General features: G+C 37.4%; 2 protein-coding genes and 1 long non-coding RNA gene across 6 annotated transcripts; all 3 read left to right on the top strand.

Annotated features, from left to right (window-relative positions):
* The first annotated feature begins 1,595 nt into the window (after positions 1–1,595).
* Positions 1,596–9,248, top strand: LOC149011647 (deoxyhypusine synthase-like). Of its 3 annotated transcripts, none has more exons than XM_089163078.1 (9): positions 1,596–1,712; positions 1,880–2,036; positions 2,268–2,489; positions 2,627–2,794; positions 4,697–4,915; positions 5,674–5,760; positions 7,714–7,819; positions 7,897–8,132; positions 8,424–9,245. In XM_089163078.1, exons 3-9 carry the CDS (start codon positions 2,283–2,285, stop codon positions 8,511–8,513), a joined length of 1,113 nt encoding a protein of 370 aa, XP_089019204.1. In that variant the 5' UTR covers positions 1,596–1,712; positions 1,880–2,036; positions 2,268–2,282; the 3' UTR covers positions 8,514–9,245. The 3 variants fall into 3 exon arrangements, with proteins under 3 accessions (XP_089019204.1, XP_089019203.1, XP_089019205.1); XM_089163077.1 differs by having other exon boundaries at positions 1,862–2,036; XM_089163079.1 differs by having other exon boundaries at positions 1,596–2,036; positions 2,627–2,753; positions 4,689–4,915; positions 8,424–9,248.
* Positions 9,249–11,363: 2,115 nt separating this feature from the next.
* LOC149011646 (delta(14)-sterol reductase-like) lies at positions 11,364–22,907 on the top strand. 2 transcript variants are annotated; one of them, XM_089162876.1, is made up of 8 exons: positions 11,364–11,603; positions 11,707–11,824; positions 11,898–11,968; positions 13,121–13,177; positions 15,089–15,180; positions 18,988–19,103; positions 19,208–19,254; positions 22,825–22,907. In XM_089162876.1, coding segments are annotated over exons 1-6 (384 nt in total). In that variant the 5' UTR covers positions 11,364–11,558; the 3' UTR covers positions 18,989–19,103; positions 19,208–19,254; positions 22,825–22,907. The 2 variants fall into 2 exon arrangements, with proteins under 2 accessions (XP_089019002.1, XP_089019001.1); XM_089162875.1 differs by having other exon boundaries at positions 18,988–19,108.
* Positions 22,908–24,091: 1,184 nt separating this feature from the next.
* Positions 24,092–27,872, top strand: LOC149011645 (uncharacterized). The gene is made up of 4 exons (XR_016174571.1): positions 24,092–24,170; positions 24,260–24,379; positions 26,902–26,976; positions 27,104–27,872. It is a non-coding gene; the product is annotated as an uncharacterized LOC149011645 (long non-coding RNA).
* Positions 27,873–27,926: the final 54 nt, after the last annotated feature.

The raw sequence follows: 27,926 nt of genomic DNA, 5'->3' as shown, positions 1-27,926 counted from the left end.
AAATACTTCCCAAACACGACACCGTTTAATCCAAAGGTACTGAGAAGGAAGGGATCATGGACATGGAATAGTATTTGCGGGGTTTTACCCACTTTGGAAAAAATGGTTAGGCGAGGTAGGAAATGGAAGGAATACAAGCTTCTGGTTCGACCCCTGGATAAAAGATCCAACAGCTCGAACATATTTACCACCTAATTTGGAGCTCTGGCCTAGAAACTCAACGGTTGAACAAGCGGCGATGTCCCTCAATCACCAACACAGGGAGTTTCTGCTATCTCAAACCTCTCAATTCTATGGCATTTCTAATATAAATTTGAATAATGAAAGTGATGATTGGATGTCTCTTATCTCTAGCAATGGAGAATTCTCTGTCAAACTAGCTAGAAAAATAATCTCACAACAAAGAGAGAGACATCCACATCTCTCTCACTTAAAGCATAGTGGATTTTTTTTTGGAAACTACCTCTTCACCCAAAATTTAAATTGTTTTTTTGGCGTCTCATTAATGCAGGTTTACCAGTTAAAGAAATCCTTGCCCAATGGATGCCGTTGACCCCAACCTGTGACCTATGTGGAAAAAGTGTAGAAACATTGTGGCATGTCTTCGTCTCTTGTGAATGGATGAAACGAATCTGGGCGGCTGCCCCTAGGACTGAGAACAAAAAGGCTGATACACATATCCATCAGGGATATTTGCAGCTCCTTCCTATCAGATCCTACACTCAACAGCCCAACTAAAAAATGAATGGTGTCGGTTTTCATAATTACCTGTTATTTTGTCTAGAAAAAAAGAAATAACTCAATTTTCAATTGAACCACCCCCAACCCCAAAATAGTGTTATACAACAAGTTGGCTTGGATCCAAGATCTAAAGCTAAACACAACAGATATTACTGCAACCGACCCACATGAAAAAGATGAAATATGTGTTAAACCTAACACGTGCCTCTGTAAAACTATTACTAACATGAATCATATGTCAATTCTTATGTGTGTAGGGGCACATAATGCAATACTAAATAGCGGCGGATGGAGTGTGGGGCTATTCTGGGAAGGACAAATAAAGCATATTAGTACAGGAGGAATTGGGAAGGGGAATATGACTGAAGCGCTACTACAAGGGATACAAGTTGGAATAGATAAAGCACAACAAAGAAACATAAAAATTGATGAAATTTGGTGTGACGAAAATAATGTGCGAGACCTACTTTCACCTTTGACCCACAACAAGTGGCCACTAACTTATGTCCCGCTTTTGGTAAAAATATTATGTAATATGAAGGGAATTAACATTAAGGATTTTAGTCAGCCCACACTCCTACAGTGGCTTAAGTATGTTAATTATGTATCTTCCACGGAACATCAGAAGACATTAGTAGTATTAGATACAACTAAACTTTGTATCTGTTCACATTAAGTAATAGTAAGTTTTTTTCATTATCAAAAAAAAAAAAAAAAAAGAAAGACAGGTTGGCCTAACCAAGTATCTCAGCCGGCGGTTTTGGGGTTCCTGGCCGGTTCAGCCGTCAGTTCAAACCTATACCCTTAACCTCGGCCTTTTCTTCTTCTTCTTTAGCATCCGGTTCTACCGTCAGTGTTGATTCTTCGCCGTCTCCGACGGCCATTGCAGCGACCCAGTGTTTTTCTCTGACCAGAATCCATCTGTTTATGTGAATTATTTCATATGCTTCCGGTGTTCGAGTTAACACAAAGTAAGAGATTATACATCAAACTGTTCATTTTTTTCACTCCCAACGAAAGAGTAGCAAAGTTAATATTTCAATCTTTCAGTCGAATTTTTTTCATTATTTTGTTAATTCTTTCTTTCTATCGACCCGGCGCCTGCATGTATACATATCAGAAGTTCGTTTTTCTGTAGAAGTTTGTTTCAGCGTAGCGTGAGAGAAGTTCTACTACTTTCGGCGACTGAGAACGAGGTCTTGCGTGTTGTGAAAGATTGCTGTTTCGCTTTCCTGCGACACCATTATTCTTGTGGTGGTCTGTTCAATTCTGCATTTGTGAACCGAATTATTGTGGTATGCATTCAAAGATTCCTTTGCTGGAGTTTTTTACTTCCCATTCTCGGCATCTGATTCCTTCTCTCCAGCCAGATAATTTCACTTTTCGTCTCAGAGACTGTTCTAAAACTTTTCTTTTGAGAATGGGAAAAAAAGAGTTTGGGTGTTAAGTGAAACGGGTACTTCTTATTGATCCCTGAATAACATCAGGAAAAACTAAATAGATGTACCGCATACTTTTTGTTGCAGAAAGGGAAGACGAAGATGGGAGACGCGGTGAAAGAACAACTGATGGAGTCTGTACGCTCCACAGTCTTTAAAGAATCGGAGTCCCTAGAAGGAGCTTGTGTAAAAATTGAGGGTTACGACTTCAATAAGGGTGTAGACTATGCTGCGCTCCTCAAGTCCATGGTCTCTACTGGGTTTCAGGCCTCAAATCTCGGTGAAGCTATTGAACTCGTCAACGAAATGGTGAGTTTAAGTTTCTAGCTCCATCACATCCTACCAAGATTAGGTCTTTTTCATTTTGTATTTCTTTCCCATCTACCATTTTCTGCTTTCTGCCTTTTAAATTTTATGCCACCTAAAATTTTTAAGTTGGCCTGAAGTTAGATTGGAGGCTCTCGGATGAGGTCCCAACCGAAGGTTGCAGTGAGGAGGAGTTGGACCCAGTATACAGAAAGTCCGTGAGATGCAAAGTCTTCCTTGGTTTCACATCTAATCTTATTTCATCAGGTATTCGAGATACGATTTCGTACCTTGTGGAACACCACATGGTGAGTGTTGTAAATGTGCATTCTGTCTTTCTTTTACGGCTTCAATTGTATGTCAGATTTTGTGGGTGTAGTGAGACTAGAGAACTGGCAGTTGAACACAATTGACTGCAAGTATGTGTAATGATCTGTAAGAACTTGTAATAGAGATTTAGGACTAATTATGGAACGGGAAGCTGCATTGTTCAGTTCATAAATAATTTTTCAAGTGGAAATGTGAACTTCATAATTGGGACTAGAATCTGTGTCTTGAGACTGAATTGTTTTGTGAGTGAAGGTAAAAGCACTCTGAAACCCTGTTGGTGACTCCAGGATTTGAGGAATAGTTAATTATTTGGGCATTTATTGGCTGTCATAGTACTGGGTATCCATCTGACAGACTGCTTGAATGGATAATTTTTTTATTTCAGTCGAAGGCATATTAGTCGACACCCTCCCCCTACACACACAAACACAATAGGAAAAACCTTGTGTCTGCATCTTTGTCTTTCCATTTAATGTTCTTTTAGGACTTTATCCCACATTTCCTTCGATGCTAAGTGTCTGAAATATCTAATTTACCCCATTGGGTATTCAAGCATTGAATGTGGCTTCTGGTTCCAGCAAATCCATAACCCTCTGAATTTAGAGTTTGTTTTTTCAATTCCATGTCTTTAAGTCAATAAATGTGATGCAGACGAGTCACTTAGAGGGTTACTTTTTGTTATTATTTGAATAAGCCCTGGGATAGGTTACATATCCATTGGAACTTTGATCTCAGGGGTTTATTTTTTAATTGGCTATTTTGATGACCACAAAATATGGGTTGAAAGGAACAGGATATGTTGTGGGTGAGGGAGAGTAAGGGGGGCAATAAGGTGGGGAGGAAGAACAGTTGAGTGCAAGACCTTCTCTTTCTTATGCCTTGACCGAAGAACTGAGCTAAAGCTCATTCCCAGATTTACTTCAGTAGTGAGAGCCCATTCTTAGTGCTGCTATCCTTTTTTCCCTTTCATTTTTTCACTTTGTCAATTTAGGATACCTTTTTAGTGAAGGATGGGGTTTGGCCTTTTGATATAGTTTCCGACTCTATTTTTGAGTCTTCTATGTGAATCTTTGATTTCTGCATTCATAGCACATGTATTTATGTTTCTCCCATCTAGTCTTTCTTTCTTCGCTTACTGCCTGATCTATTTTGTCGTCTTCAGTCTTGGTGTAACTGTGGAATGGCTGGAGCACCCTCAAAACCTCTCCATTCTTCGTGTATCACATCAAGACTCAAGGGTTTGAATCTGTGCCTCTGGATGACTCCACCTGAGAAGTCCTTGTCTGAATTCTTGCTGGAGCTGTGAGATACCGATTGGAAACCAAACCTTATTCATCTTGTCTCCAAATTTTGTTTTGTAACTACTTGGTTTGGTGTCTTTTGGCTGGATTCAAGAGTGATGATAGAAGTGGAAATTCTTAATCTGAAAATGAGGCTGATTGGTGGTCATATGGGAGAAATCTTCTTGCCAAATCAGCTCAGTTTACTGTTTGTATTGCTGGTTAGAAACTCTTTTTCATGGATTCCCACAACCTTATATTATAAACTTTAGAGCTTATTGAAGGGAAGCAAAGGATCAAAGGATCCATGTTAGCATATAGCCGACCTCATTTAGTTGGGATAGGGCTGATTTGCTGCTAAAGGTTGAAGAAGAAGACCACTCTTTTGGTTTACAATGCAGACCCTATTATGCTTCCAGAGTTCCAGTATTACAAATAACCCTTATTTTAGATCCTTGTAATGGATGTTGAACTTCACTATATTTATGGTTTTTGTCACTAATCTTTCTTCGATAAAACTATCTCTTTACTTATGATACTTATAAGTGTATCATTATAGATATGAGAAGTGCTGCTGCTTATTGGGTTGCAGCCTTGCAGGTAGATGTGGTGGTTACTACAGCTGGTGGCATAGAAGAGGACCTTATAAAATGTCTTGCACCCACATATAAAGGTGATTTCTCTTTGCCTGGAGCGAGCTTACGCTCGAAAGGATTGAACCGAATTGGTAATTTGTTGGTACCTAATGACAACTACTGCAAATTTGAGGATTGGATTTTACCAATTCTTGATCGGATGTTAGAAGAACAGTCTACAGAGGTATTTATCCATAACCTTCTTCTGTTACTTTATTCATATTCGGTGGTTATTAGTACTTTATATGAGTGTCTGTTGCCTCCTTCAATGGTTAGGGTTATTTAGATTTTCCTTTTGCTTTCTCTCTCTCTCTCTCTCTCTCTCTCTCTCTTTTTTTTTTTGGGGGGGGGGGGGGGTTGGTAAGGTGCAGTGTCAAGGTTGGGGGCATTTCTCTAATCATGTGAGCTAGGTTCAGTAATTCCATATCAGGACATCTTTTGTTTAATCATGTCAGGGATCAATGGTATACAGTAACTTATCAAAAGTTAGTGGCAGTCATATCCACATAAGGGAATACGATACTTTTTCCCCCTTCAGATTGACAGTTTTTATTATATATTCTGCATTCAGGGTGTATATCCAATGTGTGTATGCGTGTAATTTTTGTTTTCCCCCCGGTAAAGTGTATATCCAATGTGCCATTTTGGCATTTGACTTTTAAAGGTGGCTTATAGTACCTTATGCTTTTTTTCTGATTAAAAAGCCAGAGTTCCTTGCTGACAAATCTCCTTTTATAGCTCTTCTTTTGAAAAGAGTTAGCAAGTGATTATGGTACAAAATTTTTTGAAATGGGATGCTTTAAACATTTTCTCTCAGGATGATATGATTTTCTAGATGAAACCCATTTTCAACCTATGTAATTTTTCCCTTTTTTATTGATTGCATAGAAATAACATGACCAACTCCCCCCACCCTTTTTTTTTTCTTTCTTCTTTCAACAGAATTTACTATGGACACCATCAAAGGTTATTGCTCGCTTAGGTAAAGAAATAAATGATCGAAGCTCATACCTATACTGGGCTTACAAGGTAAATCATAAATTATAAGCTGTGTGTGCATATGCACATTCTTAAATATTTGTGGTTTTTTTTCCCCTTCTCTCTGTCTAATTATTGTATTCCAATGCCCATTTTTTTCAGTGCCGCATCACTTTCTTTATGCTTGCTAGTGCAATTTTTTTCTTTATCTTCTTCATTGTTCCTTGACTATATTCAGTATGTTAGGTTATTCTGATGCAAAAATGGTGTATTTTAAATTGCTTGAATGTATTACCCAAAAAAAGACAAAATTGTTTGAATAATTGCTATTCACTCTTCCTGTCTCTTAACAGAGGCATGGTGGCAGATGAATCACATAAATGGGCTTATTTTAGTCAAAAGAACTAAAACAAGCGTTGAAGCTGGGCTATATCTGTGTTTGCTCTTTGTATGCAAAGGAATCTTTGGATTACGTGGTGATTCATTGAGATACCTGCTGTGGTGATTGAGTAAGCTGTTTGTTGGTGATTCCAGAAGGGGTTCTATGTGCTCTAGAATTTGGAGAGAAAGAAAAGGGGGTAAAAGTTTGACTGCGACAATGCAAACCCCTTTTTCTCACGTCTACTTATCATCTTGGCCATTAGAAAACCATCCTTCATCTTGGTTATTAAAAAATCATTACTTGGTTTCTACTGTCTGTTTATGCTGTTTTTATTTCAGTTTACCATTAAAAAGCAAAGTTTTCATGATGAAGAAAACCATATAGTTTACAGTGGAAGTTAGCTCCAAAATGCCTTCAAGACAAACTAAAAACAAAATGCAGAAGTTAGAAGGTTAGGATTTCTAGCCAAACCAGTCTGTAGAGCTTGATCAAAACTGGATCGAATGGTGGGATGTAGATGAAACACTACTGAAAATCTCAATTGATTCTGGTGGCTGAATTGAGGGAATGGCTTCAAGCACCAAAATGGTAACTAGGGTGCTGCAGGCCAAAGCAACAATTTGGCTCCAAATGTTGATCAAAGGGATGGTTGTTGATGCTAAGCTTATGCTGCAAATTTTGTTGAATTTTGATTGCTTGAGTGATAGTTATAGTCTATAGAGGAAGCATGTGATTGTGCGTGAAACAAGTAAATGGATGGAGAAGTGTAGTGAAAGGATGGATTGAATGAATGGGAGGTCAGGAGAGGTCTGGAAACCCAGCTGGGTTGGGGAGTTGAAGAAACAGATGAGGGGGTCTTTTGTTGCAGTGATCTATTCAAGTCACAGAGCAGCAGTTGCTTTGTTTAAGTTGGAGAAGCAGTGAAGCTTTAATCCTGTTGGGAGAGCATGGTCACCGTAGAATTTAACGGTCTCTTCAGCAGTATCAGCTGCTTTAAATCTTCAGCACCTGACATATGGACAAGATTAGAGGAGGAGAAGAGATAAGTAAAAATAGCAGGTTGATGGATGAAGGTAATTTGGCCCGCACAGTCAAGTTTCCCACCCATTGACAAGGGAACAAGTAGAACGGCAACTTCTATTTCTTTCTATAACTGTTTTTTTTTGGGGGGTGGGAATCAAAACAAACTTAATAGTAACTAAGGTTAACAAAATATAAACTAAATAGAATTCTTCAGTTTTCAAGGCTGCAATCAAAATTTGCATGTGGCCCCACCAAGATTCCGTTCAGCCAGCATGTGGCTCCTTCTTATGGTTACGGACATCAAGATATCATGTCTGGAAAATTTAAAAGATGAAGCCATGTTACTGTCTTAAGCAATTTGAGGTTTAACACTCCATCTGGTGGTTATGAAAATAAAGATTTCACTACAGAAGTTAGTCTGCTATGCAGGACTATTTGGGGGTTAGTCTGCCATGCCGGGCTATTTGGGGTCAACTTTCTAGAATAATATCAGCAGCTTGGGAAATTAATAATTTATATTTTAAATTTATTATTTTTTAATCCATGTCATCTTGGTTCTATATGCCACATCATTAACATCCCTCAATGTTTTCATCCAGAACAATGTTCCTGTCTTCTGCCCAGGCATAACAGATGGTTCCCTAGGGGACATGTTATACTTTCATTCCTACCGGAATCCTGGGTTAATTATTGACGTTGTGCAAGGTAGACATATCCATCTTCATTTTTGCTTATTGCTAGTCAGTTTGTGTCATGTTATTTAATTCTCATCTAATTGACAGATATAAAAGCCATGAATGGGGAAGCAGTTCATGCAAGCCCTAGGAAGACGGGCATTATAATTCTTGGTGGTGGACTGCCCAAGCATCACGTATGTAATGCCAACATGATGCGCAATGGTGCAGATTATGCTGCTTTCATCAACACAGCCCAAGAGTTTGATGGCAGTGATTCTGGAGCACGTCCTGACGAGGCTGTATCATGGGGAAAGATCAGGGATTCTGCTAAGACTGTGAAAGTACAGCCTCATTCACATCTATATTATTTCTGTTTCTTGTTGCTTGAACTATGAAATTGTGATTGTTTATCCAGGCAGACTCGTTCCATTTCATCTCTGAAAAGTTTCCTTTTATGCTCGTAACATTTGGTTTATATTTGTGATTCATGTGGACTGATGCCACATTCAATTGGTTGTTGGCATTGATTGTGTTCCTCATTTTGAGTCATTACGACAACACTTGTAACCAACTTGAACCTGTCTCAAGTGTAATTCTTATGGTTTTCTGTCTTTTTTTGTTATATTGGGCAGGTACATTGTGATGCAACAATTGCATTTCCTCTACTGGTAGCTGAGACATTCGCTAAGAAGGCAAAAGAGTTTCTCAAGACAGATATTTAAGCATCACTTTCCTGTCACTGGGTGCAGATGTATAAATAACCATCCATGAAGTTCACCAGAGGCGGGTGATATTATTTTCAACTCCCAACAGCCCGAATTTGAGTAGGGGAATGTGAAGAGGAGGGAAAGTCAAGTCCCCAGAGTCTTTAATGGTGTCAAGTATGCACTTTAACCATGTTCTGTATGCAACAGACATGTTGGAGTTTTTTCTACATGGAATTAGCAGTGAAACTGTATGTCAATTTTTTTTGGGTAATTTTCATATGGACTCCCTGAGGTTTGGTCCATATCATTTTTAGTCCAAATAAATGGGCACTTTGCATCTGGCTCCCCTGAGGTATTCAATAAGATCAATTAAAGACAATTTATAATTTTTATGACCAAAATACCCTCACATCTATTCTACTGTAAGATTTGCATATTTTCTCTCTTTATCTCCTTCATCGTCTCCCATCTCTGCCTTTTCTTCCTCCTCAACTCCGGTGACAGTTGGAAAGCATTTGCGACCACGAAACCTAACAGATGGAAAACGTTGCTCTGCAAGTGCTTCACTAGCTGCAACTCACTGCACTGCCAGAGATTTCTCCTTGCAGGTTAAATTCTGGCAAAAAATCAGTTGATATATCAAATTCCACGGCGAGAACTAGAAGCAACAGCAGCAGAAGCGGTGAAGAGAGCAGAAATCCATCATTAACAATGGTTCGAATTCCAGAAATCATCAAGAAGCCTCAATCTGATAATCAAAATATCATCCGGTAATCCAGTCCAGAAGTTGCAGCGTCAACAGAGTCCTGACTTAGTAACGACCACTTGAATTCCAGGAATCGTCAAGAAGCTTGAACTTGAAAATCTCGTCGTCAATATTCCGACTTGGAGCTTGCAACGTCAACCGAGTCCCTATGTGGTTAGAAACATCGATAAAGTGAAATCGATCCAAGTCTCTTTGATTTCAGATATTTACTGGAATTCGATTAACAAATACAGAAAATAAGAAACAAGATATAGATGATGAAACAGGGAGGGTAAGCAAGCAATGCACAAGAACATAGGTGTTTTTATAGAATTAACAACTATAGAAAAATTGTTGTTTACCCTTACTGTTGATTCTTGTTTCACAATCTAAAGACGTGGTACATAGGATAAGATGTCAGAAAAAACTTCACGAGAAACAAGAATTAACAGGGACGGAAGGGTGAGCAGCAATACACAGAAAAGAAAAAAAATAAAACATAAAAAACTAGAGAAGAGAGACTTACAAGAGATTACGATTCCTACGATCGAAAGGTACAGGTTTGTGGGATTGAATCTGCTTCTTCTTCTGCTTCTTCTTCAGAATGATTTCAGGTAAATTGAAAACGGTTTATGGAATTGAATCTGCTTCTTCTTCAGGATGATTTCAGGTAAATTGAAAATGAGTCACTCGAGCAACAGATCCTTCTTCAACCTTTTGGACCTAGTAATTTCTCCCCGGAAGATCGTCTTCGTCTTCCATGTTGTCGACGCCGGATTCTCCAGATCTTCTAGTTTTGAAATTGTTCTAATTTTTTTCTAGGCCTATTTTATTCTATTGTCAACCTGTCAATGGGTTCCCCGTTCGCCCTTGTGTTGTATCCAATATGATGTCATTTCAATAATTTACCCAAAAAACAAAGGTTCTCTATTAAAATGAGATGCATCATACATGTACAATGATCATGTGGTACACTGGAGCATTATATTATGTAGGCCCAGGTACTCGAGAGAGCTTTTCAATTGATCTATTCTGAAGTATGAAGTGGGAGAGATCCAGATTTTCAAGGGAATTTGAATGAGATGAGTTTTTCATTTTTTTTTTCATATTGAATTACTAATATTGCGTTAAGCTATTTTTTCGTAGGACCTCACCTGCACTATAGTTTTCGCCGTAGAGTTTATCCACCAAGTTCGGGATGGATTGGTATGGTTCCTCTATGCCTAAGACACCAGAATATTGAACAATGAACGAAGAAAGGCGTGAGAGAAAAGCACATTGGCTAGTGATTGTAAGGCCCCAATTCTTGACTAGAGGGGACACCAAATACCTCTGCCTTTCCATCCCTTGGATAGATAGAGAGGAAGGGTAGAGCTTTTGGTTTTTTCATGTTATATTGTCAAAGAGTGAACAATGAAAATAGATAGCGAGTTGGGTTACGTAGGAATAAGGTTTAAGTCTATAGTCGGTTCGGTGGTGGGTTTTTTTTGTTTTTTACAAAAGGGCTTTATTAAGCCAGGGGATTGGGATATTAATATGCCTTATCAAAAGTTAAACCCACGACCTCTTCACTAAGAGGTGTTGGTTTCACCACTAGAACAGCTCTGCGTTGGCTATAGTTAGTTTGTTAGAATGCCTCAACTGCATACATCACTGCACTTCCATTTGATACATCGTAATGATAAATAGCTCGGACTTGTCTTAGATTCTTAGTTTGTTATAATACAAAATTGGGAAATGAGGGGTTTGATTTGTAAATTAGTAAATTTTAAATCCTTAAAATATAAATATTATTTTATACAAAATTGAAAAATGAGGGGTTTGATTTGTAAATTATTAAACTTTAAACCTTTAACATGTAAAAATAAAAAAATAATATTTACAAGTAAATTCTCATGTGGCGTGATCATCACAGTTGGCAGCAGCCAACGGGGCTGCAATAAATGAAAATCCATCTCAGGGATTTTCATCATGTCATAGAATAGTTCAACACCCTGGCAAGGAAGCCACAGTCGATTCCGTTAATGACCGTATGCAAAAGGGTAAAAATGGATTTTACTTTTTACTAAATAGAGGTTAAAGGATTCAAGAGGTGATGGTGTCAACTGTCAAGTCACAAAGGTGGTTGGCTACGTGGTTGGATCATACCGATACTGAACTAACAAAATCGCCAAGTAAATTCGATGACAAAATCGCTGTAGGCTCAGATAATGCTTCAGAGATTCAGAGGAATGCACAGAGCTGTGACTGCGAGTGAGGAGCGCGAGGTTCTATTGGAGTAACACATAAGCAGAAGAAAGATAGAGACTTTGAAGATGGATTTAGGTTACATTGTGAACGCCACCCCTACATGGAGATCCGTAAGCAAAATCCAGAAGTTCTTGTTTTGATTTGAAAAGCAACTCTAATTGAGATAGTTCGATTACTGATATTTATACTTGTTAAAAATGAATGATTTTTCAGGTTTTTATACTTCATTCTTACTTCATTTACTTGGCTATCGCTGGATCTCTTCTACCTGGGAAGAACGTTCCTGGCGTTACTTTATCAGATGGCACTAGACTTCATTACCGCTGCAACGGTAAGTTTCTCTCTGTGTTTGTTCTTTTATTGCTTCTTATGGTTGCCAATGCCATGTTTTCCACATTTTGCAGGCCTTGTGTCACTTCTTTTACTGGTTTTCCTATTGGGCATCGGTGTTGCCTTGAAGCTGATTTCGCCAACGGTTATTCTCTCTCTCTCTCTCTCTCTCTCTCTCTCTCTCTCTCTCTCTCTCTCTTTGTCTTGTTACGTTCGTGTTGCTTGTACCATCTCATTCATTCTGTAGTTGCTGGTGTTTCAATGTGCAATTGTTATTTGAGAAAGAGAGCTGGAAATTCATCAGGATTGAGTACAGAGATCATGTTTTACAATTTCGTCTATGAAATGTGACTGTTAATATCAAATCTGGGTGATGCACCATTACTTTCAGTTGGCTAATCAACTTTATTCTCTGACCCAAAAAAAAAAGGATAAAGTTTATTCTCATTCTCACTGCCAAACACCGTTTACTAGCTTCGTTTCCTACATTTGAGTCACCCTTTTCTTTTCTTATCTCTGAGAGGCACTGAACTGATCAGTGATCCAACTCCTACACCCTTTTTTTTCTTTTCAAAATTTCGCCTGGTTGGAATTTGAGACACGATTTGGGGTTGATCACTTGCTTTCCTATGTAAGGTACGTTACATGTCTATATGTTTCCTTCTAGACAGTTGTGCGATTATGCTTCCATAGCCTAAGAATCAAACAAATCCCAAAGTAAGGTGTTTTTTCCCCCTCTCTCTCTCACCTTTGATAAGGAACTAGGCATGATCTACTGTGGAAATATTCCAATGTGTCGAGTATAAGTGATCAGCCAAATTTCTTAGCCTAGTCCCTTTTCTAGATTTTGAGGAGGTTGTAGAACTGAAACTTTGGTGTCCATTGTGTACAAAATACTCATGTCTGAGTCCATGCTCACATGCCATAGTTGGAAACCACATACAAAGACATCTCATGCTATGTATGCTAATGTTGCTATGCTAAAGATACTTTGGGTTTCTTTTTGTCATTTTAATTGCTGGGAAATTTGTATATATAACAGTCAGGAAATTGGTCGTCTACCAACCATTGAACTGCTCATCGTTTGTCACAAGTTTTCAATCAATTGTGAGGTTGTTTGCATATCACTCTCGTTTAACAATTACTGAAATTGCTCATCATCTATCCGTTAGTCACAAAATCACAGTCAATGTAATTCATAATGGTGTACTGGGGTCGGAGAGCTTTTAAATATAACACCATGGTGCATTATCTCATAATTTCTGTTTACTGAATTTTTTTTTTGGTATGATTGCAGGTGATAGCTGACAGAGGACTTGAGCTACTATTTACAACTTTCATATTCAGCTTCATCGTAAGTTCAACTTCATGTTTCATTGTCATGCTTTAAAAAATAGTAATGTGTTAGTATGGTTTGTCACAGTATATAACATAATTCTGAGATCTCGGCCAAGATTTGCTAATCTTTTTGTTTCGCCCTTGATCTCGTCTTGAGTCCTCACGAAAGCGAGATCTTGTGAGACCTCGAACCATGCCCTTCAAGGCTTTTGGTAATGATATGCTTTATTCATCCATACATTTTTTGAAAGGCGTGGGCTTCCTGTGTCTGAAAGCATGTCTCGATTTGAAATTCAATTTAAGTTGGAGATGATGCAGATTCATCACTCAAATAGGCCAGGCTTATTAGGTATAGTTTCAAGGTTGGGTTATAAGCATGTTTACCCTTTGACATGATGGGTTTCCTATGTAATAGACCACTTTTATGGCCTATAATACGGGTAATTAGGTTTAGTACGAAAAAAGCTTTGTTCCTTAGTTTCTTATAAGTCGTTTTCATTTGGTTCAGTTGAACTGGTTTTATGTTGTATAATTGAAGTTGCAGATAAATTGTTAGTAGTGTGTCGTGGGTTTGGATTAGGACTTGACAAACCAGCACTGTTATGTGTATTTTAGTTTCCTAGTCAATTCATTGTTTTATGGATTTCCTTTTCTGTATGGGAAATATTTTGAGTCTTTCATATAAATTTTTAAGGGGGTACATTATTGAAAACAAATTTGATTAATGAAATTGGTTTGCGAGCTGCAGCTGCTGCCCGTTTCCTCCATTGAGAGAGTTTCAGTTTAGTGCGTGAGATGATCTAAACTTAGGTGGAATTGGTTGGACCAGTTGGTTCTTCACAGTGTGAATCCTGGGAGATTCTCAATCAAGCTTCCTCTTCATTAGTTTGAAGAACACTAATCCTTTTTTGACATATCAATTTTTCCAAAACCTTAACTCATCACATCCCATTACAAATACAAATAACTAACAGTTTCTCGCCAAACTGTATCCACTGCACCCTTACCCAAACCCTGTACTTCCTTGTCACTTGACAGGCCCACTCATTCATCAAATTCATAAATTTCTAGAACCCTAATTTTTAAGACATCTACTTCCCAGCATCAAAATTCTTCCAAATTTGGATCAAATAACCTTAACAGTTCCTTTCAAACCCCAATCAATACTACTGCTGTAATTTCAACTAGAAAACCTAGATCCCCAATTCCCTGTTTTAGAACCTTTATTGCCCCAATTCAAGTTGGTTCATTTTAGATCCTGTTCCATTCACATCAGAAAATGGTACCTTTAGTGCTGAGAAGTATAAGAAAGCACCCTCTTGTAGATGCCATTATTGTAGGATAAACTTATGTTGACTCATTTGACAAGAACCCCTCAAATGAGTAAAGGTTTTCGATTCCATGGCCATCACTGAGTGCATTCAGGTTGGATATTTAGGTTCTCATTGGGAAGTAAAATGGTAGTATGGATATTGTTTGATGCCTTTTCCTTTCTAACAAGTTTTGTTCTGCTTTGCTGTAAGCAGGAGTAGGCAGCCATATGAGTGGGTGTTGCTTTTGGTCAATCCTGTAATCTGTGACATGTCATTTTCTTTTTTGCCATTTCACTGATTCAAAAATTTTCTGCCCACCTTTGAGATACAACTTTATTGGACATTTATTGGATTTAGTAGGTCTCTCTGCCTCTAGTGGCTTGCATGTAACTTCATGTAAAGCTAATATGAAATCTCTAATTTATTTTTCAGAAGAAAGAAATTATTTTATTTGTAAACAAAAAAATCAGTGTTGCATCTTCTGGTATTTACTAAATGTATGCTTTAGTTCCAATGTTTAAATTGATTGTGTAGCCATGACAATTGCAATTCCTCTTGACCTTAAAATATTTGATAGCTTTGAATGTCAATAATTTGTCTTTTGTCCATGACAGGTGACATTGGTTCTTTATGCTGCTGGTTGCAAATCTCGTGATCAGGGTTCCTCTTTAAAACCACATGTCACAACAAACTTTTTTCATGACTGGTACTTCTTTACTAGCCCTGTATTTATCTCAATCAGCATCTTATGGTTTTAACTTTCATTTCACTTGTCATACTTGTTTATATGAAAACTTGGATTGACACAAGTGAATTTGTCATTTCATGTGTAACCGTAATACGATCTTAAGTAAATTCATCTAAATACCTCATTCATACATATGATGTGTGACGATTTATGCTCTGTAGCTGCAATATTTAGACATGGATAATGCCACTATACCACTAACCAGGTTTGTAAGTACCAGCTGATACGTTTTGTATTGGTGTGTGTTGATTTGATACTTAATATTGAACAGGCTTTGTATGTGTGTGTGACCATTTATGCTCTGTAGTTGAAAATTTTAGACATGGATAGTGCCACTACATCACTAGCCAGGGTTGTAAGTACCAGCTGATCCATATTGGTATTGGTGGGTATTGATTTGATACTTAATATCAAACAGGCTTTGTATTGACCAATATGGGTTGATATAGTCTGATACGGGGCTGTATTATCTGATACAAGTAGGACACATCTCTAACTTGCCATTAGTCTTGTTTCTTTTCCTGAACCGTCAAAACAATATTAATACCAAAGATGGAGATACCTTGGTTTTAAAATGGAAGGAAGAAAGAGGAAAAGGAAGTGACAGGATAGTGATACATGAAGGGTAATTGAAATTTTCTTGAAGGGTAGGGAATTCAGGAAAAAAAATTGTGCTGGTTGGTTTTGTTCATGACACTAGTTTGTCAGCTTAATTGGTCTAGCCTGAGACTGACCAATTAAGTTATAAAATTGGTAAAACTGAAACCAGTCTATTTTAACAATTGTTTCGGTTTTGTGCTTGTCAGTCAGGTTCAATTGAGTCTGCTATAGGCCATAAAAGGTAATTTGGAAAAAGGACATTCTTTTTTATTCCTGTATATTAGGGAAAGACATTTTAGCTGCAGGAGAAAACTTGCTAGTATGGTGAAAAATGTGATTAAAAAAAAAAAATTCCAGACAACCAAACACATTAGGGGCCCTTTGATCATGCATCTGTTTTGAAACACATATTTTCCACCCAAAATGATGTTTCTATTTCTGTGCTGAAAAGTTGTTTTTGAGCTGTAATATTTTGTTTGGCAAACCTGTTCCAAAACTCTTCTTATAGGTAGAAGACGATGGAGAGTTGCAGGTTTTTTACTGTTCTCTCTTCTTTGTTTGAGTCTCTAATACAGTTTCTTGGGAGCGGTTCTTTTAGTTGGAGTCAGATTTAAAAGGAAAATTGTTCTTTAAATTGATGAAACAAGGTTTTTGGTGTTTGCGAAATCTTGTTTCTGGCACAAGAAAGAAGCTTGTCTATTTCATTGGCACATAAAAGCAGAATGGTGTATACCCAAACAGGAAGTTCCATTTTTTTTGTTCCACTAGCATAGAAAAATGCCAAAACAAGTTACAAAAGCATTACTAAAAGGGCACTAGGAGTCAGAAAGGATGATGCAAATAAGAAATGACAGAGTGAGGGTGGTGGCCATTCAAAACTGACAAGGCATGTGCCTAACTAGGATATGCAAAAGTATGACACAAACACTCCCCCCCTTCTAATTTCACCTACACCATTCTGCTATGAGATATGAAAACCAGGAGTTTGTTGAGCAGTCCTATTTGTAAAAGGGACCCTACTCATCATCAGGCAGCAAAATTAAGGGGAATGAAAATTGATACAATTCTTTTTGTGCTATGAGTTGAAGACTGATGAAATATTAGAACTTTCTTTTATTGAGAAAGTTCATTCTCCCTGGCATGGGGACAAAGTATGAATATGCTGAAAGAATTTTGTACTCCGATTGGCATCCCGCAGGCCATATGTCAATTTTGATGAACTAATAAGGACTCTAATTATGGGTGAGAACATGAGAAAAGAATATATGCACAATAATGGCCTTTGAATTCTTTAGCTAATGGATTGTTAATTCCCCTTTTTTCTCCTTGGTGGGTGGTCGCTGGGGACAGTTGGATCTTTTACTTCTTTCTAAAAACAATGTTTACTGATAGGTGGTGGGTGGGGATGCTTGAACCTTTTACGTTTTCCTAAACAATGTTTACTAAGTCCAATTGATTCCATTGGAATGACATTCTCCATAAATGATGATCTTAAGTAAAGAGGATTTTATTTCTGTAATCCTTAGTGTTAGTTCTGTTTTCCCATAGAATGTTGATTAATTATCGTTCTATTTCATCTCATTGGTGGCTTGGGATACAGCTGAATCCTCAGTTTATGGGAGTGGATCTCAAGTACGTGAAAACTTCATGCTTTGTCATTCAGTTTATCAGTAATCCATGACTTCATCTGTTTTTTGATTTTGTTTGACTTAATTCTAGTTACCTTGAAAACACATTAGGACGTGTGGAAAATAGATGATTTCTTGTGGGGAACTTGAGAGTTCTTTATAACATGAAGACCTGTGTGGCACTGATAGAATCAAAGGTCTATATGAGGTGAAAGGATAAATATGTGAGAGGAAATCTCTTTATCTTTCAGTGTTTCTTATGGTCTTCCATTTTTCTCATTTCCTAATTCAAGATCAGATGTAAGTAGGGTTAATTTTAGAGTGATGTCTTCAGTTTTAACTATAAACTTTGGAGCTGTCCTTATTTTATTCTTGAATTCTGAAGTTGATTTTGGTTTCTGTACTTATACTTTTCATAATTTTCTGGATGCCTCTCTTTTCGCTTTTTTTTTTTTGTGGGGGGGGGGGGGGGGGGGCGCGTGCTTTATATTTAAAATTTTATACAACTAATTTGCTAACAAGCTCAAGACTTTGCAAATCAATTTTGTTTGCAGAGATAACTGAAATATTTCTGGGTGTTGTTTTTGTGAGATTTATATTAGTGTCATAGTTTTCTGAAAATTGTTTATAAAAATTTTGCTATTATGTTGAGGAAACTGTTCTTACTTGAATGTGTCATGGCACAAATTACCTAGATGGCTAGATGTGACTAGGTTCTTTTCTTTCCGATTTTTCCCGAACTCTTATTTTTTTATTTTTTCTCTCCTTATTTTCTGTGTCTATCATTGAAATCCTATATCCAATTTCCCGTTAGCATTTGTTGTACTCAATCCTATTACAATCACTTATGCAACAGTAAAATTATGATCCGTAATTGTGGAGCTAGGTTTATGACGTTTTGTCAAATAAGAAAAGTAAAACTTTGAGCTCATGATGCTTTGGTTTAGTAGCTATACAATTGGTTCATTTTTGGTTGGCCTCAATATATTCTGAAATATGACCAGAGTAACCTGCCCATCCCTGTATGAATGCTATCTAGACAGTAATCATTTTATCTCAGGTAGTTCTTTTTCCTGTAGCAGGTTTTGTTAAATCCTAAATGTGAGTCTTTTACCATCCTATCATAATTACGAGGATCTCACCTTTTAAACCTTCATTGCGGCACTATCTTTTATCGTGGCTCTTTTTAACAGTTTAACAAGAACATCTCAGGTTAAGAAATGGTTGACAGGGCAACATACTTGCTGAAATGAAATTTGCATCACTGCTCTTTTCTGCCTTTTAGTCATGGTTGTCTAGGCAGTGCATTTCTGCTGCTTTGTATTCTGCTAGATGCTGTGACAACTATGCTTTGAGTGATTCAATAGCATATTAGGATTACCATGAACCTCCGTTAATTGAATTGCTTTTGACACCATACAGAACATAGTTGCCAAACTGAATATTCAATTTAAAGCAATTGAATGGGACATCTTATTAAGTTAATACTGCATGCCTATTCTTACAATGCCATCTTTGACTGTTCCACCATGTGTAGATTTTTCTTTGTTAGAGCTGGAATGATGGGCTGGCTACTCATCAATATTTCTGTTCTAGTCAAACGCATTGAAGATGACAGCATAAGCCTGTCAATGATTCTTTACCAAATATTTTGTACGGTAATATGACCACAGTCCGTGCTGAAATATTTAATTTTATCTGAACATTTATCAGTTGCTCAGATTTTCCATTTTTTAATTTTTATTTTTTATTTGCAGTGGTATGTTGTGGACTACTTTTTCCACGAGGAGTTCATGACCTCCACGTAAGTTCTTCTTGCTTCTCTCCAGCAATGTAGCTTTGATCTTTAATGTTCACAAGATACAAGTGTTTTCATGAGGTTGTTTGTAACATTAATGCCCCTCTTCCCAATGACTTCTTTTCCTTATATGCTCTTTTTTTTAATAAAATCATCTCTCTTTTATCTTCTATTTAGAAACTAAGACAGTAATTCTACAAACTTTGTCAGCTCTTCAAAGTCGGTTGTGATATAGGTTTGAGGGTTGAACTGTAAATAGACGTAATCTTCTTACAGACATTATGGAATATTTTGTTTCCCTTGCAAGTAAAAATGACTGTCTGATTACGCTATTGTCACAATTCCGCCCAAATTATCATGGTGTTCAAGCAGATGTGGTTCAAGGAACCTACTCCCAGGTTGGAAATGATGCTCAGATGTATGAATCATGTGAAGAACTTCATGAAGCCAAGCAGAAGGAACCAAACCTGCCATAGTAGTATTCTGAGTTGTGCAATCTGGGGCAAGAATTGGATTTCTATAGTACTTTTTAAGCCTCCACCCTTACCAATATTGCCGTTAAGATTGTCCAAATGGGTCAATTGAGCCTTGGAATACTTTATGTTGGTCCCATAGATGGCTTTTGTAGACCCTACGCTTCTTATTTTTGGGTTTATTGATGCAATGGCATAATTTGAAGCTTATTTATAAGGTGGGGTAGTGTGATTACATGGGATTAGTAATTAAATTCAGCATGAGTTAGATTAAGATTATAGTTTTCATCACCCCCCCCCAAAAAAAAAAAAAAAAAAAAACCTTAATAGCTAGATAGAATTTTGTTTACTTTACTGAGTCTTTTAGAGTGATTAGGAGTCCTTCTATGAGTCAATTAGGAATTTTAAGTTCATCCCCCATCAATTAGAGATGGGTTGGAAAAAGAATAGGATTTTTTCCCCCTTAGAGATTTGGGGCTTTTGAGCAATGCATACGGGTTTGATATCCCGGGTCTGATTTCTTCTTTTCTATTTCTTCCTCCCTAGAACATCTTCAACCATTAAAGCTGCAGTTCAATAAGATCTTTGAAAACAGTTAATTGAATTATTCACATTCCCAAGTCGTCTTCTTATTCTAATCCTCTAATTTCCCAAAGCGTAACCCCTAGTTTTTGTCTTCTACAAACCCTAGCCACTAAAAATTGTCTACAGCCTTATTTCACCATCAAAAAGAGTTCAAATTCATTCCACAGCCTCTCTGATTGCAACTATTCTTTTTTTTCTTCTGAAATGTCATATACAAGGTGATTAACACAAGAGTCTAGCCCAGTTACTGCTAACCATTAAAATCAGTTTTGATCAAAGCTCCTCCTATCACTAAGGAAGAATATCCAAATTTCATACACATCCACTCACGATTGCTTGCAATTCTCCTTCACATTTCCATCCTGTTCTACTAGGAATCCCTTGTAACTCCAAATATGCCAACCTGATTTAATTTCAATTTCCAGCATATATTCTACCCTAGCCATTAAACCCTAACTTTCACTTGCCCCTAGCCCTCAAGTGGACCCCACATCCAATGCTGACTCACTTAAGCTTACCAGTTCATTCTAGATCTGGTATTGGCTCCTAGTTGGTCTCCTACCAATCTAGGACATCACAATGTGATATGTTTTCATAGACATGAAGTCATGAAGTTAAATTAAGGCATATGATTTTCTTTTTCTGGGCTTATTCTGTAGTATGATTGGTAATGTGCCCCAAGTGCTAGCCATGTTCCCTTCCCTACTTATGGATCAACCCTACTCTATGGTCCTGTTAGAGGATAGCTGTTGCAATACTGTTTTACACTCTCCTCTCAGGAAATAATCAGCTCTTACTTGAGGCCTCCCAAACAGCTGAAAAAGGAGAGGGGAGTCCTATTGCGGAATGATCGTTTGGTTTCTGATCATGACCTTATCAGGTGTGATTCCTATGGGAAGGAATGGCACACCAAGGAATTCTGGTGGAAGCTTTATGGCTGCCGCATAGCCTCTTCTATTGAGCTTTGTGGTTGCAGCCATGACAAACCATCAGCTGACCAGACTTAGACCACTTCAATTGACTGGAGCTGTTGGTGGTCCTTCTACCTTTTAGCATGAACTTACTGTATTGCACGTGCTGTTGGTGACCAAATTGGATCCGTCAGCTTCTGTCAAACCCCTCTGCCACTTCCGCATCCATGTTAGTACCCTCAAATTCTTCCCCTCCAGGTATGTTTTCGCCTGGTTATTGCATATTGGGTGAAACCCATCCATGGATCATCACTTCAGTCTCTCTGGCTATATGACTGTTGTGGATCATCAAAATGATCATCTATCTTTGGAGTAATTAAATGTGGAATCTTTATGCATTAATTCCCTAGATACAGTGATTTCATCATGACCCAATTCTTTTTCAAATTTAATAGTAAAAAATTATTCCAATATTGATTTTGGAGCACACTTGTTGACCAATAATAAAGAGATTGGAGTTTTGGACTACTTAGCATTTCATGTAAATCACAATTCCTTCTTACTGAATCATTTCCTCTTTGAACAATTCAACATCTACGTATGCATTTTTAAATCCCAAAGTTGCCATTGGATTTTTTTTTTGCCAACTGCCATTGGAAATTGAAGTTAAATGATGTGTGGACCATGTAGACGACTCATCATGCTTTTCCACGTGTGGTCAAAACTTTCAAAGAACTGTTGTTCACTGCAGTGAACAATGATCAGTTTCCTCAAACAAAGTATCGACTTTTCATCCTTGTCAGAGAACCATATAGGGATTTATTGAGTTATAAATTGCTTGCATGGTTAGAAAGCCAACTGACAAGACCGTGGTTGCTAAGGCAATGCGGGAACAAGAGCATGCCTTGATGTCAAGGCGACGTGGTGCTTTATGTTTCAACTCTGCCATGTGGCCATATACCTCAATGATAAAGGAAATATACCTGTATTTTGGAATGTGTTTATGAATATGGAAAGTTACCTTGAATATGGTAAATATACCATATAATATGGTCTTATGCTTGGGCAGCTTGGATGTTCAAGTGCCATGATAACTATGGATATGTTCTGAATTTATTCGGAAACTCGTTTCAAAGTTTATAATTGCAATAATTTGTGACATGGTCTTGTTATAAAACTTTCAACTATTAAAGGCATCTTGGTGGAGATGTATCTTAATCTCTGATGGAGAAACAGGCACTGTGTGCATATGCTTACTGGTTTTCTATCTTTTAAGGCCTTTTAAATTCTTATTATTTTTTTGCTAGTATTTTTAATTCTTATTACAGGACAATTATTATTAATGCACTATCATGTTATGTTTGTTGATGATTTCTCTCACATTCTGTGGATCTACTTGCCATTTCCTTGTGCTGGCTTTTGCTTATTGTTAATCATGTCTTTGATATGCAATTAATGTACCAATATATGTTCTTGAAGTGTATGGTTTCACTTCCAACATTTGTGTCCTCATTCTCTCTTCATTTGGTAACAGTAAAACTGTTATTCCGTTATCCGTATTTGATTATTCACCAGGCTGACATGTTTGTATTGTTTATGTTTTATAGATGGGACATAATTGTGGAGAGGTTGGGCTTCATGTTGGTGTTTGGAGATCTAGTGTGGATTCCTTTCGCTTTTAGTATCCAGGCATGTAACCAATAGCCATAAACTGGAATTTAGATTGCCCATATTCATTTCTTAACACTTGTAGTTTAGGCACTCTGGAATATAGATTTATAGTTTGAATTCTTGGTATCTCATCTTATGGTGGCTGGTTGAGTTGGGATATTATATTGTCCTGTATTATGGTGGGGCTTCAGGGTATCATAATTCATACTGCAAAAAGCTTGTTAATTTAAAGAGAAAAAAAAACAAAAAACTCCCAGACTAGTTGCTGGTTGAAGATCTTCAAGTTTAGTTTTTCATTAGAAGTTTGTTAAGTTCTCATAGCTTACCATCACTTGGAAGAGACAATTTTTCTCATGGAATTTGTTGTTGGGTGACTTGGGTCTTTGTTTTATCAGACTTGACTTTTTAGGGAAATGGTGACTTATGACTCCCTCTTAGAAGAAATGTCGGTGCTTATTTCTTTGTCTACTTCTTTTTAACCTATTATTCTTTTCGTCAGTTTTTGTTCTTAACTTCTACCCAACATTTTCTTGCAGCTTTGCTTTGGAAAATTGTTCCCTTATGCCCAAGGAAAACGTCAATTTTTTCCCCAGCATAATATGTTGATTTTGTTATTAACGCCTGTTACTCAATTTCCTTCTACTAGTCCTATTGAGGAACTGTAATTTCATCTCAGGAGCAGCTTGAACTGTTACTCAATTCATGCCCATTATCTAAAACTTCCGACCGGAAAGTCCTCTGGTACTTTCAGGTCTTTTGAAAGTTGCCTCTCTTTATTTCTTATGTACTCAAGAGACGTGTGGCCAACAACAAGCATATATGAAGTCCAACAAGAACCTTGTGCTGTGTTTTGTCTGGGTTTTGTGACTTTTGTCATTGTTTGTCTGTTTCTGATATTTTTCTTTTGTCAAACCAAGCTTGGGGTTCATAAAAAATAATTCTATTTTGTTTTATGCTTGATGTTGGGTAACATCCACTCTTCCTTCCTCATCATGACTCAACCAATCCTTGCTCATTGACAGCTTTTTTATTTAGTGTACTGCATCTGCTTTAAATAAACATGCTATTCATCATGTTATGTAATGCTTTATATTTTATAATGATATCGCATTTTCAAACTACAAATATGGTACAATTCATACAGTGGTGTGGATGCCATTTTTGAGGCATTCACATGATTGATTAGTTTTCTGTTCTTGGTGTAGGGTTGGTGGCTGTTGAAATACAAAGTGGAGCTAACAAAAGCTGCTGTGTTTACAAATTGTGTCGTTTTTTTGATTGGGTAAACTCCATTTTGTCATCATAAAGTAATCTCCTCACTTTATAATATGACATCTGTTATGACGCAGCACTTAGTCATTTGTTGCCTAGGTATCTTGTCTTTAGAGGAGCCAACAAGCAAAAGCATGTATTTAAGAAGAATCCAAAAGCCCCTATATGGGGTGCTCCGCCAAAAGTTATCGGGGGAAAACTCCTTGCTTCTGGCTATTGGTAAGGTTTATATTTGAGCTTAATCTTTTTGTAGTGAATAATTTCTTCATGTAAGTTGATTTTTCAAGTAATTCAAATTCATTAAATAGTTAGCATATGATATATGAGACTTAATTTAGAGTTGAGCAATGGCTTTAAATGCAAAATATTGTCACTGTTACGGTCCATCTCTACCATGATTGGCCCCCTATCTGAAGCCACTTCCTTTTGGATTAACTCTTTTAGTTCTTCAACTATTACTATTTGGTCCACCATACTGGATCCTTTCTACTGCCATTCCCTTTAGGAGGCTTGCCTTTTTCCAATCCATGGCTGGCCCATCAGCTGATCCCCACCTCCTTTTGGCTCAGCTTAGCTCTTATTATTTTAGTTCCTTCAATTGCATTGGTTTGCTCCTTCTCATTGATGTGGTTATTGGTCTTTGTTTAGAAAGAGACCATATCAATCTCCTATTCTTTGATCTGAAAACCACATTTGGTTAGTGTATCCTATGTATAAGTTATTTTCTAATTGCTCAACATTTAGGGGTGGGCCTTGGCTCAATAGTCGGTCGACCATTGTAGCCTAAGGTCGAGGCATGGAAACAGCCTTTCAGCAAAAATTGCTGGGATAATCTGTGTAGGAAAATTAACAAACCCCCCCAGGCATGCCCAAGCTTTCGGAACCATGTTTGCCCTTTTTTATTGCTCAACATTCTATTGCTTGGATAATGTTGAGTTCTATTGCTGCCTTTGTAAAAAACTCTGCTCCAGTTGACCTCTATGCATTAATTATTTGAACCATCACACTCCCGTTTTTCCTTTGTTATAGTTCAAGATAACAGAAATGGTAATTCACTGCAATATCCTTTCGCGAAACTTACACCTTTATAGTTAGCTTTTTCTATATAATGTTTCATGAGTAATAGTTAAATTTCTCATTGAACTAGTTGTGGTAATTCCAAATATTTTTCTTTTAATGTGACTTGCTGGGTAATGTATTTATTATTTTATCTATTTATTGTTTCACCTTTTTTGCTTGATTCTGGATTTCATATTGGGCTCTTTGGTCCAAAAATGATGTCTGTCCTCAAATTTGGTGCGTTCTGTGTTGGATTGTTAGGGCATTGATTATGTTTAGTGTCAAACCAATACTTGGGCTGCAAGTTTCTTGTAAAGCAAGTTAGAGCAGTTTTGGGATGGCAGCGTTTGGTTACTTTTGATTGTAATTTTGACTGATATTTACTTTCATAAATAGATAGGACTGTATCTCTCTATTATAAATAAAAGATTACAAGAGGTGGGGACACACACACGATACCCCTCTCTCCATCTTCTCTTTCTCTCCCACTGTCATCTCTTTATTGAATTTTGTTCTTTAGTGCTTCATTTAGGTTGTCAACTTTCTAATTTTTCTTGCATCATGAAGATGTATCAATCACCTTTTGCATGGACCCTGATGAATGGCTATGAAGAATTATGCCTTGTTGACCTTAGGGTGTTCCCCAGGTGAAACGTACATTATGATTTGGGTGCATTGGAAAATGAACATGGGTTAGCTTGGGCACTCCTTCTAAGAGACATATGCATCACTCTGGTGCCTATTTAAGGTGACTTGTAAGCTTGGTTTTTTGAGAGTAGAGAAGCTTGCATAAGAGCATAGGATTAAGGAAAATATTCTATAATTAGCAGATACATTGAAAAAGGAAGAATTAGTGTAGCTTGTATACAAGACACGAAGTGGGAGGGTAAAAAGGCCAGTGATTTAGATGACTAAGGTTTGGTATGATGGGGATACTAATGATATAAAGGGAGTGGGAATAATGGGAAAAATAGCAAATAAATGTTTCAAAAATGATGTCAGGGATTTCAAAAGAATGATGGGAACAACAAGCCTTGCCCAACTAAATGGAGTCGGCTACATGGATGCTTGCCTTCCAATCAGCTCTATTTGATGCCATAATAAATAGATACAAGGCCTAAGCTATACATATCCTTTCTCATCACTTACTGTAAAGTTATCTTAGGTCCACCCCTAATTTTTCTTATTTCCTCCAATCTAGAGTAAATCACTCTCATACTAGGGCACTTAAAGGCATCCGTTAAATGGCCGTGCTGGCACAATTGACTTCCTCGTAGCTTAATCATTTACTAGAGCTACTCCTAGAAAAAACGGAAATTTAGGTGGAAGCCTGTTTAAGAATTAGGCAAAATGAAAAGATTATGATATGGAGAGATCTAGATGGGCATGTTGAAAAGGAAGGTAGAGGCTATGAAAGAATTCATGGAGGATTTGATTTCAGAAAGGACTTACAGTTTTGGATTTTGTGGTTGTATTTGATTTACCAGTATTTTTTGACCCATTTTTCAAGAAGAGAGGAGATCATTTAATAACCTGTATCAGATATCTCTTGAAACTGTTTTAGCCATCTAAATGAATCAGCATTCAGCTTGATGATAAAAGGGTGTGGCTTGCATGAGTTTCATATCTCTTAGGACCTTCACTTAATTCTGGAATGGTTCATCTTCATCCCTTTATGGCAGGGGAATCGCAAGACATTGCAATTACTTAGGGGACCTGTTGGTAGCTCTATCCTTCAGTCTACCTTGTGGGATCAGGTAATTTCTTGTTTAACACCCCCCCCCCCCGCGGGGCCTTTTTTTTTTCTGTGCTAGGTACAGTTTCTTATTGCTCTATATTGCATAGTACTGAAACCGTAATTGTAACATCACCCACCTCTTGCAGTTCCCCTATTCCATACTTCTACCCCATTTACCTTCTTATTCTGCTGATATGGAGAGAGAGAAGAGATGAAGTTCGGTGTGCTGAGAAGTATAAAGAAGTCTGGGCAGATTATTGCAGGCTTGTTCCATGGAGGATACTACCTTATGTTTATTAGAGATGGTTGAAGATTGCATACATAACAATTATGGTGCTTTCTCGCCTTATCAGTTGCATGATATGCATCTTATAATTTTGTTGTTAACTTAAGATCCTACTAGGTGCTTGGGCAAGATGCTTGGATTCTTCCACCCAAACCATTATGTTTGGCACCTTACATCTTGATCATGATATTTAGCAGGGTAGATGATCAAAGAAAGTAGAAATGCTGAATTAGTTGTATTTCTTGACATCACTAATCCAGTATGCAGTTTTGAGCCTATATTATGTACGGATTCCCTGTGGGTTACATTTTTGTTTCAATTCATATACCATATACCCACCTGCCCTACCCCCTTCACCCCTAAAACCTTGAAAGGCTAAGAAGGAAAACTATTTGAATGGTGTAAAGGTCACTTTCAGCATCTCCTTCAGGGAAAGAAAGTTGACTATTAGTCCATATTCAAAATCTCCTTCAGGGAAAGAAAGTTGAGTATTAGTCCAGGTTCAAAGACTACATTTATATCATTTTTTTTGGGGGTAGAACTACATTTATATCAATTGATAGCCACATCTTGTAAGGGTGCTATGCTCATCTTTCTATCTTCCCGAACTGAAGATATGTGGTGGCTAATCATTTAATAGCTTCTGTGTTATTAGGATAATTCAGATGCTTTCATGGCACCGA

The sequence above is a fragment of the Hakea prostrata genome, chromosome 7 (genome assembly GCF_041222555.1).
Source record: "Hakea prostrata isolate BN-2017 chromosome 7, UWA_Hpros_2, whole genome shotgun sequence".
Lineage (NCBI taxonomy): Eukaryota > Viridiplantae > Streptophyta > Magnoliopsida > Proteales > Proteaceae > Hakea > Hakea prostrata.
This window is presented reverse-complemented; position numbering and strand designations above follow the sequence as displayed.